The sequence below is a fragment of the Pollicipes pollicipes genome, unplaced genomic scaffold (assembly GCF_011947565.3).
Source record: "Pollicipes pollicipes isolate AB1234 unplaced genomic scaffold, Ppol_2.1 Scaffold_7231;HRSCAF=8579_pilon_pilon_pilon, whole genome shotgun sequence".
Taxonomy (NCBI): Eukaryota; Metazoa; Arthropoda; class Thecostraca; order Pollicipedomorpha; family Pollicipedidae; genus Pollicipes; species Pollicipes pollicipes.
The window spans coordinates 24,526,102-24,541,536 of NW_023597034.1; the positions used below are offsets into that span (position 1 = coordinate 24,526,102).

Below are 15,435 nucleotides of genomic sequence, written 5' to 3' on the forward strand. Positions count from 1 at the left end.
TTATCCATGACCCTCCGGCAGGGGGGCAGCCTGTCTGCTGTGATCATTCATGTACTTCCTGCGGTGAGGTCAACCGTGTACTGTGATCATCCACGAACGCTCAACAGCGAGAACAGGACGCTCTAACGCTATGATCACGACTTTTCCGCCCCTTAAGCATTTTGCCACGATACGAAACGAGACCGTGTGTTTGGCAGGTTCCAAAGACCCGAATCACTTTGGCAAGATGCCATCGAAGACCGAAAAGTTTACAAGACTATGCAATCAAAGGGTTTTTTATAATCCCCCCATTGTGCACCGAAGCGCTGACACCACCCATGACATCTCCCAGATGTGTTTTGTATTTCCATGTCGTACATCCCAAAGACACAACGGATACAGTACATCCCAAAGCACAGCATAGATCACCACACACTATGATCACAAATATAAAATGGCATATGCCCGCGATATGTGGCACGTGAAAGCATCAGGAACAGCACGAGCCGTTCAGACAATGCACACTGAACAAATCTGAACTACAGTTCCATTAAAAGTATTAAGTCCCTGCCATACGTATCCAAAAACAACTTGGATATCGTTCATTTGGAACACGTCATGCAGCACTTTGTAAGTGACCGATGTCATTTATTCGCCGGAACATCTGGCTTACGAAGGCCTCGCTGCGGCGGTCTGCTCCCAGCGGTGCACCACCGGCATACACTAAAATTCTCAGGATGTAATCAAAACGCTCACCATCCACGTAAGTGAATACATGCTGGCAGCATGTCAAGCCGCGCTGCCATTAAGGCCTTCGTCAATGGAAGACGCTGAAGGAAACATATCCACGGTGGTTGATTAGCATGCCTCCATTGAAGTGTTGCCAATTGATACGTACCCATCTCACTGCAACACTGTGGCGTAGGAATAATTTGTACAGATTGCATCCTTCAGTGATGAAGCGAACCATATCGGCCGATTGCCACTGTCACCATTCCCATGACACGTCCGTGGTCGGAGCACTGAACACAGCCCGTCACTTTCAAGCCAGACCTCCAGGCCAGCGGCGTCTCCCAGACGCACAGCGGCGCTCGCCCGGCCTCCGCAGTCTTCCTCGGTGGGGGGGGGGGGGGGGGGGGGGGCAGGTGGCCCGCGGCCGCGGCAGCCTCCTCAGGACCATGTGTCCCTTCCAACCCAGCCGGGGACGGGGCGGTCGGGTGGCCCACGGCGGCCTCCTCACGACGAGGCGCACCGGAAGCCCAGGTTGCCGGCCGAGCTGTCGGGCGTGTTCTGGCTGCGCGCCGCGCACCGGTACCGGTAGCAGTAGTCGCGGTGGCACATGTACGAGCCGCCCTTCTTCACGCGGTCCGTGCCGGACTTGGGGCCCGTCTGCCGGGCGAGGGGCGCTGCCATCAGTGGGCGGTGCCCAGCCGGACATCGGGTAGCGGGCGCAACCGTACTGCCACCCTGATCGATGACCCCCAGCAGGCCCTAATGGCTCTGTTGTCGACGCTCGTCCACCTACGACGTAGCTGATTACATGGCAAGATGTCATGCAATGGCTCGCAGAATAACCCTGACAATCGTGCTGTATTCCCCTATAGTGTGCGCAGTTTACTCGACTGGCATAACTACAACGCGGGTGACAACCGTGATCAGCGACAATTATTGAGCACCAGAGCTAGACGCCTGGTCGTGATTGCTGGGTGTACTGTACCGGGTTTGTAGTGGGCTGCCGGGTGTGCTCCGGCTGGGTGTACTGTACCGGGTTTGTGGTGGGCTGCCGGGTGTGCTCCGTCGTCCACCAGTCGGCCGTCCACTCCCACACGTTGCCGACCATGTTGTGCAAGCCGTAGCCGTTGGTCGGGAAGGCCGAGGTGGGCGCCGTCCCTATGTAGCCATCCTCGCCGGTGTCCTTCGAGGGAAACACACCCTGCCAGGTGTTCATTCTGAAAGCAACACAACCACCGATGTAAATATCACAAGATGGGCTATGCTACTCCATTAAAACATTTCAACACTTTAAACTGCGCAAAATCCACGAAGTGTGAAAACATTCACTGAGCTTTATCCTGGTGATAGCATTAGCGCAGCCATTAACACGACGAAATACACGATATATGAAATGTGAACAAATATGTGTTCTTATATCACTGTTCACACCGCCCTAACAATTAGCCCTTGCAGACTCCACATACATTTTGCCACCTGGAAAAAATTACAACGAAGCTCAAGATTATTGTCCCGCAGCAAATGATTGGTTCAGAATCAGACCTTGCCCTACTCCTGGTTCGTGCCTCGTTACCCATGCCGCTGCTTCTCCGACGTGACTGAATAATTCTGGTCATTCGATCGTGCTTTCCTCTTGTGACATACTCGGTCACAGCAAGAACCAAGTGCTGGTCCAGTGATCATACTCGGCCCTCCTCCCTTCGTGTGACTGGCCTTTGCTGGTCCAGCGATCTACCTTGTTGCCCCCCCCCCCCCCCTCTCGCCTTCTCCCTCTGCGTGACTGGCCTTTGCTGGTCCACCGATCTCCCTTGTTGCACCATCCTCCTGGCTCCGCGCGACCAGTCTGTGCCGGTCCAGTGACCGCCCCTCGCGCCTCGCCTCCAGCCCGGCCCACTGACCTGTGCTGGTCCAGTGACCCCTCCTCGTGTCCCCGCCTCCAGCCCGGCCCACTGACCTGTGCTGGTCCAGTGACCCCTCCCCGTGTCCCCGCCTCCAGCCCGGCCCACTGACCTGTGCTGGTCCAGTGACCCCTCTTCGTGTCCCCGCCTCCAGCCCGGCCCGCTGACCTGTGCTGGTCCAGTGACCCCTTCCCGTGTCCCCGCCTCCAGCCCGGCCCACTGACCTGTGCTGGTCCAGTGATCCCTCCCCGTGTCCTCGCCTCCAGCCCGGCCCACTGACCTGTGCTGGTCCAGTGACCCCTCCCCGTGTCCTCGCCTCCAGCCCGGCCCACTGACCTGTGCTGGTCCAGTGACCCCTCCTCGTGTCCCCCCTCCAGCCCGGCCCGCTGACCTGTGCTGGCCGTGCGGCCGCTCCTTGTTGCCCCACGGGCAGCAGGCGGCCGGCCAGACCGCCGCGGCAGGCCAGCTCCCACTCGGCCTCGGTCGGCAGCCGGCCGCCCAGCCAGCGGCAGTAGGCGTGCGCGTCGTTCCACGACACGTGCACCACCGGATGCTCCTGCCGCGCTGCCGGCGACGGCCGAGCGCCGGGTCACGGACGCGGACGCGCAGCCGGCGCCAATGTCAACAAGAGGCGCACCACGCCACTCGCAGGTGGGACGTCGTGATCCGCCTCTTCGATTGAGGACAGATGGGTCTATAAATGGCCTGGCGGCGGCTTTCATCGAGGCCAAGCGAGAGGTTCGAGGCCAAGCGAAGCGTTCTCTCTGCATATATGGCGTAGACAAGTGAGACGCATGGCATACACAACATAACTCTAGTGATCAAATGCTGCTGCACCACCAGCGGTCAGACGCCGCCGGAATTATTCGACGAGTGCACGGTCCACAAATACAATGCCATCTCACTGATGCATGAACCGTTCAGAACATTGAAACTCGCATGCTAAAAACGGTTTCCGGTGACCATACCAACAACCATGCCACTGGCAACCAAGAACCCCCAGCTTTACCATTGGCACCAACGCACCGAGGGGTGAGGCTAACACTTGTGGGTCCGCGCCTCTCCAACCACTGAGGCCGGTCAGCGTGCCCGACGCGGGGCCCACCGAGACCCACCGTCCGTGTCGGAGCCGGGCCCCTCGGGTTGCCGCCAGGTGGCGCCGGGCACCGGCAGCCACCAGGGCGCGCTGGCCACGGCCTGCTCGATGGTCCGCTTCACCTCCTCCGTCAGCAGGCTCTCCGGCATGAAGGACGTGCCGAACTTCTCCGCCTGGCCCGGCAGGACAGCGCGTCTCATGAGGATGGCTGCTTGCCGGGGAGGGGGGGGGGGGGGGAAGGTCGTATGCACGTGCGAGGTGAGGTGGCACACCATGACACCCGTCACAGTGGTCGGCAGCGTTTGCCTGCCACTGACAACAATAAGTCAATGAAATTGGTACTGCTCGACAGTAAAGTGACAGCGAAGGTGAGGTATTTATCAACGCGTTTAAGGGCTCACCGCCTGCCGAGGTCATTTTGCGCCTAGACGGCAAAGGTTGTGGCAATCATTTTGCTAGCCGCGCAGTGACAAGCCAGGCACACACTGTTCGCTTCCGGCGTCACACTGTCGCTCGGCGCAGCCGCCGCCAGTCACACGCGGCACGCAGCGGGCGGACGCAGAGCCCCGCCTATCATCATGATGACAGCCCGCCACCGGGGCCGGGGCGGGAGCCGGCGGGCCGCCAGCCGCCCGACTCACCTCCGTCACGTATCCGGTGGCGGCCACGAAGCGCGCGAACTCGCCGTTGCTGACCTCGCGCTGCTGCAGCCGGAAGGCGGCGAGGGTGACGTTCCTGGCCGGGCCCTCGCCGTCCGCCGGGAAGTGCGGCTGGTCCGTGCCCATGGTGAACGTGCCGCCTGGGATGGACAGCAACGGGTTGTCGTCGGCGCAACCGTCCCGCGTGCATGTGCCGTCCACGTCGGCCGCCGCCGGACACGTCACCAGCAGCGCCCACAGACCGATGGCTGCTGACATGCCAGGCATGGCTGGAGACTGGGAGCCTGCGGCAGGCGTGCAGCGATGACCCTCTGCCCTCTGGGGATGTGGAAGGTTGCATGCTGGGTGAAATATTTATGTGGAAAATATCTGGGAATATGTGAAACATGCTACACAATGAGGCCTGACAAGTTCTGGAGAACCAAAACAGGGGGGGGGGGGATGTGGCTGGGAGCTGAAAAAGACATTATATAACTTACTGGTTACAATGACACATAGCATAAGTGAGCACAAGCTGTGAACAACTCTCAAGACAAAGACACTATTTTAATTGATCACCGGGAGACTGTGTAACCTTGAAAAGGAGGAAACATAATAGTTTTCCTTCTCCATCATTTTTTAACGAAAAAGTTGTACAATATGTGAGCAACAAATTGGAAAAGGTTTGTGATATGGTTGTAAATTGCTTATTAGCACTTTACTGTCTAGGGCACCAGTGAAAGAGTGGGCAATAATCAAGATATTCTCCTCATACAGACATTATAATGGGCCTAAACCAGGAATGCATTGAAAGGCAGTCACCCCCTGTACCTTTGATGAGCTTGCATTAATATATTTTATATGGTTTTAAGACAACATGCCTACTTGATCCCTTTTGAGGTACACTTAGAATGTGGCCCTCATTATTACTCTCGCCTTCTCACCTCCCTTTTGACCTCCCCTTTGGCGTTCAAGAAATTATGTGCATGCATTTGTTCTCAAACAAAATGGTTGCTTTTGAGAACATGATTATTACACCATTAACTGCCAGATACCTACACTTATACTTAATATTTTAGATAAATGCAGCAAATGCTAAGGAATATATCAATGACCAATACTATCTATGAAAAATGGCACCTATTAATTTAGCAGCACAAACAACTTCTACCTAACAGAACAGTCACCCCCATAAACCTGAAACAGGAATCAGCAAACTTTTCCCATCATTAATTCACCTTGATCTATAGTCATACCCAATGTACTCAACATTGATGTTGAGTGACTTAATGACTTAATAATCTGACAATGATTATTAAGTCATTAATAGCACAATGGCTTCATAATCTGCACAAATAAAGTCATGTTAAAATTTCAGTGCATTTGGCACATCAAGCATGCCTTTTGAAGGAGGATGCATCCATAACCCAGAATATTGACTGATTCATACAAACATGGAACACATGCATGCCAGGAGAGGTAAGCAGCAGGATCCGCATGACCATTGACTCTAACAGCAGCATCATATTGCATATTGCACCCACCACACATCAAAGCTTTAAGGCCACAGTAGATGCAACAGGACAGCCACTAATGCGTGCCACAAATAGGACGTGGCTAGGCAGTCCGCAAGCCATGACAGGTTTTAATAAGATCCTGTTAGGGTGGAGGCTGGGCACAATGGTCAATTTGGACGCAATTTCTTGGCATTTATAAGTTACATGCAGTTATGGGGGAATCATAAGTGTCCTGACATGCAATGCCGGAAACATAACAATAAAATGACAAAAAGGCCCGCAGCTGTTTGACATTAACAGCATCCACCCACCCACACCACGCCCCGCTCAATGACCTACGTCCAATTGGAGATCACGGTGTCTTTCGCCAAATCCTGAGCCCCGTTTTCCCGACACCACCGCAACCTCCAATGCAACAAGATGACAAGGCAACTCTACCCCAGGCCGGCGCGCGTTTTTGCGGGCCAATGCAAGGCCTCTGTTCCCTTCGACGGATCTTGTTCTCTTCGACGGCCCTTACGCGGCCTTGGGCCTGGTCACTTACGAAGGGGGACGATTTACTTCCAGCCAGGGCCCAGATGGAGCCAAGGTCCAGGCAGGGCCTTGGCAGGAATGGGGGTGGGGGGCAAGCGTCATGATGCTTACCAAGGCTGGGAAGCTATGTGTTCATTGGCTGCGCGGTTCAGCCACTGACGTCATGATTGCTCAGACGAGTTCGTATGGTTCCCCCATGTTGCACATATAAGAAAATTCGGGAAACGGGATATCGCCGGCTCTGGTCTGGCCCTTGGAAGTCTGATTCATCGGCGGGGTGGGGTGAGGGGCAGGCGTTACAATTAGGATGCATACTGTGTGTGGAAGAGGCCTTCACGATCCGGGTAAACCCATGCGTACCCACAGAGAAAAGATAATGGTCTGGATTGGGTACAGATTTGGGGGAAATTGCGGGTCCACAAATATATGGGGGAGAGGTTCACAAAATGTCGGGTAGAAATATGGAGAACTGCTCCATGACTGTTCATCAAGTTACAACCTGATGATTAAAGGATAACGGGTGGGTGTAGGCACTACCCAATGGGTAGCCGGTGAACTGAGAAAAGGAAGCTGCATCTGTGAAAGGACAGCTGCACGGACTGGCAGTCCTTATGGGCTGAGCATGGGCTAGCTGGGCTTATGGCCATGAAGGTTGCAAGTGTGCTGGTATTTGGGCTTCATCTGGAAGTCACATGCGCTGCCCATACGCTAACATATTTGCCACAGGTGCATTAGGCTTGCTGGTTTTTGCCCCCACGTTGGATTTTGCTACTTGGTCTCAAGAGACGCTTTGCCCCTCTTCAGTCCCCCTCAGCGCCGCTCCTGGCCGACCCGGGGCCACTTGCCGCCACGCCGACCCCGTCCCTGACCGACACAAGGGCCTTTCATTATGTCAGGGACCCAGAGAACTGCAAATCGCGGGCCCCGGCCTCGTTTCTCATTGGGGAAGTGGTTCCGAGGGCTCAGACGAACATGGAGCCAACTGCTTGGTTCCGTGTCGAGGCCTTATATAAAAGTGATAGAGAACCATGATAAGAAGTCCCTTATAGAAGCCGTCTCACAGACATTTCACGTCACGGCGCCTACGCCTGGAGGCTGGGTCCGAACCTAATCCGCCCCTTTATCTTTGATCCCAAGGTGCCCTCCGGTCCCTCTTCGGCCTCCTCAAACAAAGCCCGTGGCCGGCTGTGGGCCACTAGCCGGCACATGGCGCCCGTCATCCACTGTGGGCTCCTGACCGGCAAACGAGCCCCGACTACCGTTTCAGGGACGCAGACTGATGCAAACCGTGGTCCACGGCCTTACTCCTGCCTGGGAAATGGGTCCCAAGGTTCAGACTAACAGAGAGCCAACTGTTCGGTGTTCGTGGTCTCTGGCCGACTTAGACAACCACATCGTCTTAGAGCGTCTCCGCCTTTTTATGATCTACAGCCAGTCCCTCGCCCCTCATGCCACTGCAACCGGACCTTTAATGGTCAGTTCCGTTGGGCCGCCCGGGCCCCTCTTCGGGCCTCATCAAACATCATCGTCATCATCATCATCAGTGGTTTTTAGTCGGCTCGGGGCCTTTTGCGGGCACAGAAGCCTCCGTTATAGGCGCTGTGGGCCCCTGACGGATACAGGGACCCGGGCCAGTGTAAATCACTGGCCCGGGCTTTGTAGCTGATTGGGAAGTGGGCCCCCAGGCCCACACCGACACGGGGCTGACTATGCTGTATTCGTGGTGCCTGACCGACATCTAGGCCATTATCGAGTCAGAGAGTTCCCGATCGGTGCAAAGGGCACCTGACTGTCATTTTGAGCGCCCGACCCCACATGCTTGGGCCCCTGAATAAGACCCTGACCAACCCTTCGTGCCCTTAGACCCTCCAATCGAGCCCTTGATCGTCGGATCCGTTGGGCCCTCTTGGCTCTTTGGACCCCTCCGAATACTGCCCTGGCCGACTCAGACCCCTTTCCAGCAAAGCGTCCCCGTTAGTTACTGTGGGACCGGACCCGCGTAAGTCGCTGGCTCCGGTTTTGTCCCCGCTTTGGTAATGGGCCCTCAGGCCCACGCTACCACGGAGCGGACTGTGCGTTACTGGTGGTGTCTGACATCTTGGCCCTTATCGACTCAGGGACCTCGGTCAGAGCGCATGGACCTCTTTCTGGCATTTGAGTGCTCGGCCTTGTCCCCCCTGAATCCGATCTCCGGCCTGACCTTTCGGGCTGTCAAATCGGGCCATTCATCGTAGGTGCCGAGAGGCCCTTTGGGTCCCTCAGAACCAAACGGAGGCACGTTCCCTGCGCCCCTCTTCTGCCTGCGCCACTGATCCTGTGTTAAAACTCCAGTAACAATCGGATTCAGCTGTTGGCTAGGAATGTTTCCTTTCTCGATCTTGCCAAGGGTCCTTCTTTGATCTACGATTGTCAAACTATAGAGGAACTCGTGGGAAACCATTGTTCATAGATTCTGATAAGAAGAGTACTTGACAAGAACTGGAAGAGATCCTTGATCTCACAGGATCTCTTCGCAGAATACCTCAGGCATCGATTTCCTTTTGGGATCGACGAGCACTTTTGAAAATACAGAAATTGCTACGCCCATTGCCTACCGAGAAGTCGATGGCCCACGCCTTTAAGCTTCTTGGTATTAGTTCGGGTTTAGCGCACGTATTCCATATGAAGCCGGGGAAGAGCTCTGAGAATATAACGCACGAGTCGATTTTTTTTATATTTCAGGTAGTAAAACACGCAGGCAAGGCACTATCACGTAGGTACACACGTTGTTATAGGGCCTTGGGTACACACAGCAATGAGTTCAAATCTTGCTGATGCGGCCTTGCATTCTAATGAATTCAGACTGAAATTCCATTCATCACTGTCGGACATTTCAGCATTGTCTTGGAACATTTAAAGGCAACCGAAATGCCAAAAGGAGCCAATTTTGGTGGTGTAACATGACTGCTGCAAATCCACATTTTTGTGTTGTGTTAATTTCAGATTATCAGGTTACAAGCTGCGCGGACCCGTCATGACGCCACGGGTATGCTGACGTGAACGGGCCTGACGCTTCGGGCTCGTTATCGCAGAACCTAAAATGCGTCGCCGAGGTCTGCTGGCGGTGATGCACCCTGCGCCGGACCCAGAGTCCGCCGGCGGCAGCGATCATACGCCGCTGCGGATCCATCCGTTGTTCCGCAGCGCTGCGGGGGGCGGCGGCGCCCCCTATACTCGGCCGGCCTCCGCTGGGAAGGGGGCGCCCGATCCAAGTCTCACCGCCGGCGAAAAGGCCGAGTTGTTGGCTCGTGTGGGAGGAGTGCGGACGTCGCCGCCGTCCATCATTCGCCAGATGCTGCCACGACCCACCAGAGCCTGTAGCACCGACCTGAGTCAGTCGCTGACTGTACTTGAGATCGGCCCTCGCCGCGCACCGCGAGAGGACGCCACAGTCAACGTAATGTCGCCGGCGCTGCCTCCAACAACCCACAGGACCCCACAGATATCAAACGTTGCCACGCATGTGACGCCACCATCGCGCCGCCAGGTGTCGCAGCCGCAGCTGGCGGCTGCAGGAACTCAGCGCTCTTACTCGACGAGTCGAAAAGCATTGCCCACGTTGCGACCACGGCCACCGCCCGCCCCTACCGCTACTCGAGCTTTCTCAAGCGTCCGCACACCCGCCATGCCCCGCGGACTCGGACGGCGCGCGGTCCTGGATGGCGCCACCGCCACCGGACAGATGGCGCGCTCGCTGGCCAGCGTGGCGCGCCAGATCGCGGGCTGGACGCGTGGCGCGCGGCGCACCGGGATGGCGCCGCAGGGCACGGCCGCACTGTCCACCGACAGCCCATGGCCCGGCTTCGACTCGCCGGGCCCTACCGCGCCGTACGGAGGCGAGCGGCCGGCGCTGCCTGCTAGTGACCGGCCGACCCCGTCCGGACTTCTGACCCCGCTGCGGCACTCCAGCCTGGACGTGTACCTGGCCAGTCCGCCACCGTAAATCGCACCAGCTGGACGACAGGTGACGATGCTGGCAGTGGTACATTCTGAACCGGCTACAGAGGCACTTGTCGATCCGTGAGCGTGCAAATGCGATTGTTGAAAATCATGCTAGTGGCCATGCACGGCATATTTCCAAGCTTGTCCAGGCCACGGCGCTGAACAGCTGGCATTGCAGCTAGCCTCCTAAGGGAAACAACACAGCTGGGTGTGGATGCGGCCTACCCGTCCGGTTGACGGCTCCGAGCTGGCCCGCTACTGCAGCGGATCACGGCTGGCCTGGAGAAGCCGGGCTTTCACCGATAGGTCAGCTCCACAAAGCTAAGAAGCAACGCAGCAGAGTCCACAATAAGCCATGAGCAGGGCTCATGGTTTATTGTGAACCCTGCTCCTATCGCCATTGCGCTTATGATTACTACACCCGCTTCCTCTTTCAATGTTGGGCCGCTGACGCTTTAGACAGAAATTCCGTGAGTGGATCTTGCGATCCATTCTGAGAGGACGCGTGTGACTTGAAACTAATCTTTCGTCCCTCAAGCCTTATAATTTGTCTCGGGAAGTGATCGCTTGCGAAGACATACACCCTTGTTTACCATTTTAAGTATGTTTGGCTGTTAAGCGGCGTGCAGCACCTGCTGTTGAATTGGTAAAAGGAAAAAATGGCCCTGCCGACTGCCACAGGAACTGCGTCGAGGGAGTCTGATGGCGGTAAGAGGCCCCAGGCCACGTGCCACCGTGTCCCACGTTGGCTGTGCGTGTCACGGTCGCCATGTGCGGTGGTCATTATGGCTGACAGGCGTGGCGGTGGGGCTGACGAGCGGTGACGCCGCCGGCCGGTGCGCCACCGACAGCCGCTGTCACTATCCGGGAGGCCGTCCCATGACTCATGAGGCCGCCAGCCGCCGCCCGCCAGAGCAGTCTGGCGCCGGAGGCCGGGTCCGCCGCCGTGTCTGGTGACCTCGACAGAGTCCGCTGCCGTGTCTGGGGACCTCGTCAGAGCCTGCCGCCGTGTCTGCTGGCCTCGGCAGAGCCTGCCGCCGTGTCTGGTGACCCCGTCAGCGCCCGCTGCCGCGCTTGGAGATCCCGCCAGCGCCCGCTGCTAGCTGACCGACCCCTTGCTGGCCGGGGGCGCTGCTGGCTGACCGACACGTGGCTGCCATGGCTGGCCCGTTCGCCGTCAGGCTGCTGCTGGCCCTGCTCATCCTGCTGGCTGTCTGCGCCCAGGCGGAGCCGCGCGCTCAAAGGTCCTTTCGCCGCCACACCACGTTGACTCGGCTGGAGGAAACGCTGAAGGACCTGTAAGAGGGTTTGGGGGCCAGGAGGGTTTCCGAACCATAGTGGGCCGTTCGATATTCAGGAGGGCAGGAGACACATAAACACCGTTTTCATCCCGAACAGTTTAAGGATGCGGATTAAATTATGAATTTGCCGGTTGGCCGACACTGGGTGTAACGTGCATTTGATAATCATTAACTCCTCACCGCGTTGCGGGGTTTCCGAGCTGCCTTTGGCTCGACCACTAAGGTTTCTTAGTGACGCATTCAGCCTCCAATATGAGGAAAGGTATGTCGTCCGGTGCCCAACGGAAAGTCAAATTCATTGCCGAATTTTCTCCTGAAACGAATGTCTGTCTTGAAAATTGCAAAGTTTGAGTAGCAAATTTGTAGCGTATGGATTGATAATATCTTATTTTTTTAACACGGAAGATACGGTCGATTCGTTGTGCTGCCTAAACACACAAAATACTCGCCCATAACCTGGGTAGCACCAGCAGGCGTTATACAAATATGGCGACGAAACAAGTAAGCCACTGGCGCAAAATCTTCTAGCCATTGTAATATATTTATCGACATTTAAAACGCTACGCTCCTGTTCTTTTCTCCAAGGTTTGGAGCATTTTGTATTGGCATACAAATATTTCATCTGATAATACTAGTGTGACAGGATCTCGTAGCCCTTTTCACGCTGGCGTCTACTGACTGATACATAATTTGGTCCCGCCTAATTCTAAAGCCACCTAATTATGCAATGCAAGGAACATAGGAGGATAAACAGGGAGCGAAACACATTGTCATTCATCAGATCCATCAAAAGAGCCAGGGCTATGCATTGCGTATTTTGGTCGTGATGGGACCGAATCATACAGTACCGTAATTGTGAAATGGAGGATATGTATATGTTGACGAAACAAAACTGGCTCCGAAGCAATGATTTACAGTTACTTCGATACAGGTTATAATAAAGTATGGGGTTTGCTCCTGCCTATCCAATTTTCCGTGCATTTCAGATTTGGTACCAAATTAGGTCCCTGACTACTAACCCTTGCGTGAGAAGCGCTACTATGAGTCAAAATGCGGAAGCAGGGACCAGGTGAGGATCTCACGCGATAGGTATGCACCAACGTACGAGTCTTGAACATGACTGTGACGGCGTGGGCACCAAATGGGCGCACCCATGCACTGGTCCCATATCAGCAACCGGTCGGAGAGGTAGACGCCTTCCTTCGAGAAATCAGTCACGCTCACGCATATGACGGCAGCCGAACTGTTGTGCCCTCAGGCAAGCGAAATACGCCAAGATGATAGTGGAACAGAAGAAAGTGGAAAAAATCGTAGAAAAAGTGGCGAACGTGACAACAGACGGTGAGGATCATCACAACAGAATAACAGAGCGTATGCAGTGTGACAATCTGATGCAATAGGATAGCGTCATGATCTCAGCCCTGGCGTCACAACGCCATTTTGTCCATGTATGTCATTGCGGCCGCTCGGGGTCAATTTCAACTCCACTCGTTTCAAATGATCTGCCGCAAAAGCCGCGCGGCGATGAGCGCTGGAGCACCGTTGTGTGTTTTGTCGAATCTGCGAAGTCTGTGCGATGTTCTGTGCATGCCACCCCAGCTGGGGTCTGTGGTGCCGAGTTGGACCGATACCACGAAGCGGGCCTCTGAGTGATGTTTTGTGCCCCGCGTCACAATTGCAATAGCCGCGCTGATTTGCCAGCCAAGGCACTCCGGAGTGGACGGCCGCCTGCGTGCACGACACGTCGCCGTCCCAATAACATGTTGAGTCGCGCAATCCGGAGTGGATTGCACTTACCGGTCCTCTCATGGCACTCATCACGGCTCCAGCGACTTGTCGAGCCGGGTGCTCAGGAGTACACGGCCGTCTGCGTGCACATGTCGCGGTCCCAGTAACATGCCGAGTCGTGTCGCTCGGGGTGCATTACGCTCACCGGCCTTCTCATGACACTTGTCGCGGCTCCAGCGGCGTGTCGAGCCGGATACTCCGGAGTGGGCCACAAGCTCTGTCTGTCGACCGTGTCTTCGGTCCCGCTGGCCCGGCAGCGGGCAGCTGCCAGCTGCAAGGACAAACACGGCCGGCTGCTGCAGCTGGAGACCAGCCGCAAGTTCCAGATGGTCAAGCTGCTGCTGATGGACGGTGAGCTGCGCCTGCTGGCCGCATAGCAGCCGGTGCAGGCCTAGCAGGGGACACCGTTCGTCTTAAGTGGGCCAGGAAACCGATCCCATGACGTCATCTACACAACTAACATGATAGAAAGTCAGGTAGAACGGTTTCTCAACAACTGAACGCGTTGTGCCTCCCTGGAGTATTATGCTGAAGTATGGGTTCATCGTTTTTTTACGGCGGAACCTGAAGTACAAGTTTTGGCGCAAGAGAGCTATGCTATTACGAATACAGTCCGTTATCAGGGAGAGCGAGCGGTTTAAAACGTTGCGTTTTTTTCTATGTTCGCTAATCTGACGTGTGGGTAAACATGACATCTACCACGTGAACAAATGCGCGTAGACGACCAAATGCAGACGTTTTCTGCGCGTTGCGCCACCTGGACGGTGGTGTGTTGCATGTGACGTCACCAGGACGGCGTTGTGCTGCGTGTGACGTCACCCGAACGGTGGTGTGTTGCAGACCGGCCGCTGTGGGTGGGCGCCACCTACCGGGCGTCTCCCAAGGCAGACTTCTTCTGGGACGCCGGCGGCACCCGGGTGCAGGTCAAGGTCGAGGGGCGGGCCGACGACGGCGCCACCTGTGTGGTGCTGACACTGTTCCGGTCCCCTGGCCACCTGGCCGCCCTCGACTGCCGATTTCCCCGCTACTTCGTGTGCGAGCAGGCCGACTGAACGCGGCGGCGTCGAAACGGGAGTGGCCTGCGAGTCTAGACATGCATGTTCCAGGCTGCATTTTGGGTGACTTCTACTGGTAGTGACTGCATGGAATTGGAGAGTGCGGGGGGAATCGGAGGATTCGCATAGGAGCGTTCATTTGGCATGCACGGGTTTAGTGGGATGTGTTGTATGAGTGAACTGCGGACACCTAACCACATATCGCGTTCGTCGCAGACTTCTACGAAGCTCATTTTACACTTTCACAGCATTCGGCGACGTGGCACTAGGCACGTGGCAAACCTATACTATCGCCTGTATTATCCAAGATGGGAGAGTAAAATGAAGCTGCCAATCAGACAGTGAGGCGCCATTTGCATGCGTCAGGTATAATAGATAGCCAATCTAAGGTTTCGACATGCGGGTTGGAAATGTATAGACAGATTACTTAGGAGCTAGAGGATTAACAGTTTTTTGTAGCCTACGGGCCCCAACCATACCGGGAACCACAACCATTATTGCCATTGGAGCTTGAAACTGACTGGAGTCGAGTGGGTGGACCTAGGAAGCTATGATTCGTCAGTTGCGGAACACACTGCAGGCATCGACTGGTTTGTGAACTGCGGTAGTTCCATTGCACCTCTATTCCCGTTCCACTGCACCTCTATCTCCGAAGCATAGCCACTACCCGGGTCCCTAATAAGCCTCCCAGTCGTCGGGGACAGGACAATGCCCTGGTCTCGCTTTGCTGGAGTGCTGCGCCGGAACTGATGACAATGCAATGCATGTACCGCATGTTGGGACGCTAAAACCGACAATACACCAGCCGCGCTGCTGAACTGCCTGTAGCCAAAAGCCATCGGACTATGACTCAGCTTTGCTCCCCGTGTCCTAGCGCCAAATAGCTGACGCAAAATTCCAGCGACCTGGCATTGAT

The 15,435-nt window shown here is 55.8% G+C and overlaps 2 protein-coding genes across 3 annotated transcripts; one reads left to right on the plus strand and one right to left on the minus strand.

Annotated features, from left to right (window-relative positions):
* Window positions 1-325: 325 nt before the first annotated feature.
* LOC119110498 (formylglycine-generating enzyme) lies at window positions 326-6,396 on the minus strand. The gene is given in 7 exon segments (XM_037234350.1): window positions 326-1,368; window positions 1,745-1,928; window positions 3,001-3,038; window positions 3,040-3,173; window positions 3,725-3,878; window positions 4,347-4,648; window positions 6,196-6,396. Coding segments are annotated over 6 exon segments (948 nt in total). The 5' UTR covers window positions 4,632-4,648; window positions 6,196-6,396; the 3' UTR covers window positions 326-1,215.
* Window positions 6,397-11,413: 5,017 nt separating this feature from the next.
* LOC119110748 (uncharacterized) lies at window positions 11,414-15,336 on the plus strand. Of its 2 annotated transcripts, none has more exons than XM_037234675.1 (4): window positions 11,414-11,619; window positions 12,935-13,017; window positions 13,642-13,815; window positions 14,305-15,336. In XM_037234675.1, the coding sequence occupies exons 1-4, from the start codon at window positions 11,534-11,536 to the stop codon at window positions 14,514-14,516; spliced, it is 555 nt and encodes a 184-aa protein (XP_037090570.1). In that variant the 5' UTR covers window positions 11,414-11,533; the 3' UTR covers window positions 14,517-15,336. The 2 variants fall into 2 exon arrangements, with proteins under 2 accessions (XP_037090570.1, XP_037090569.1); XM_037234674.1 differs by having other exon boundaries at window positions 11,420-11,673.
* Window positions 15,337-15,435: the final 99 nt, after the last annotated feature.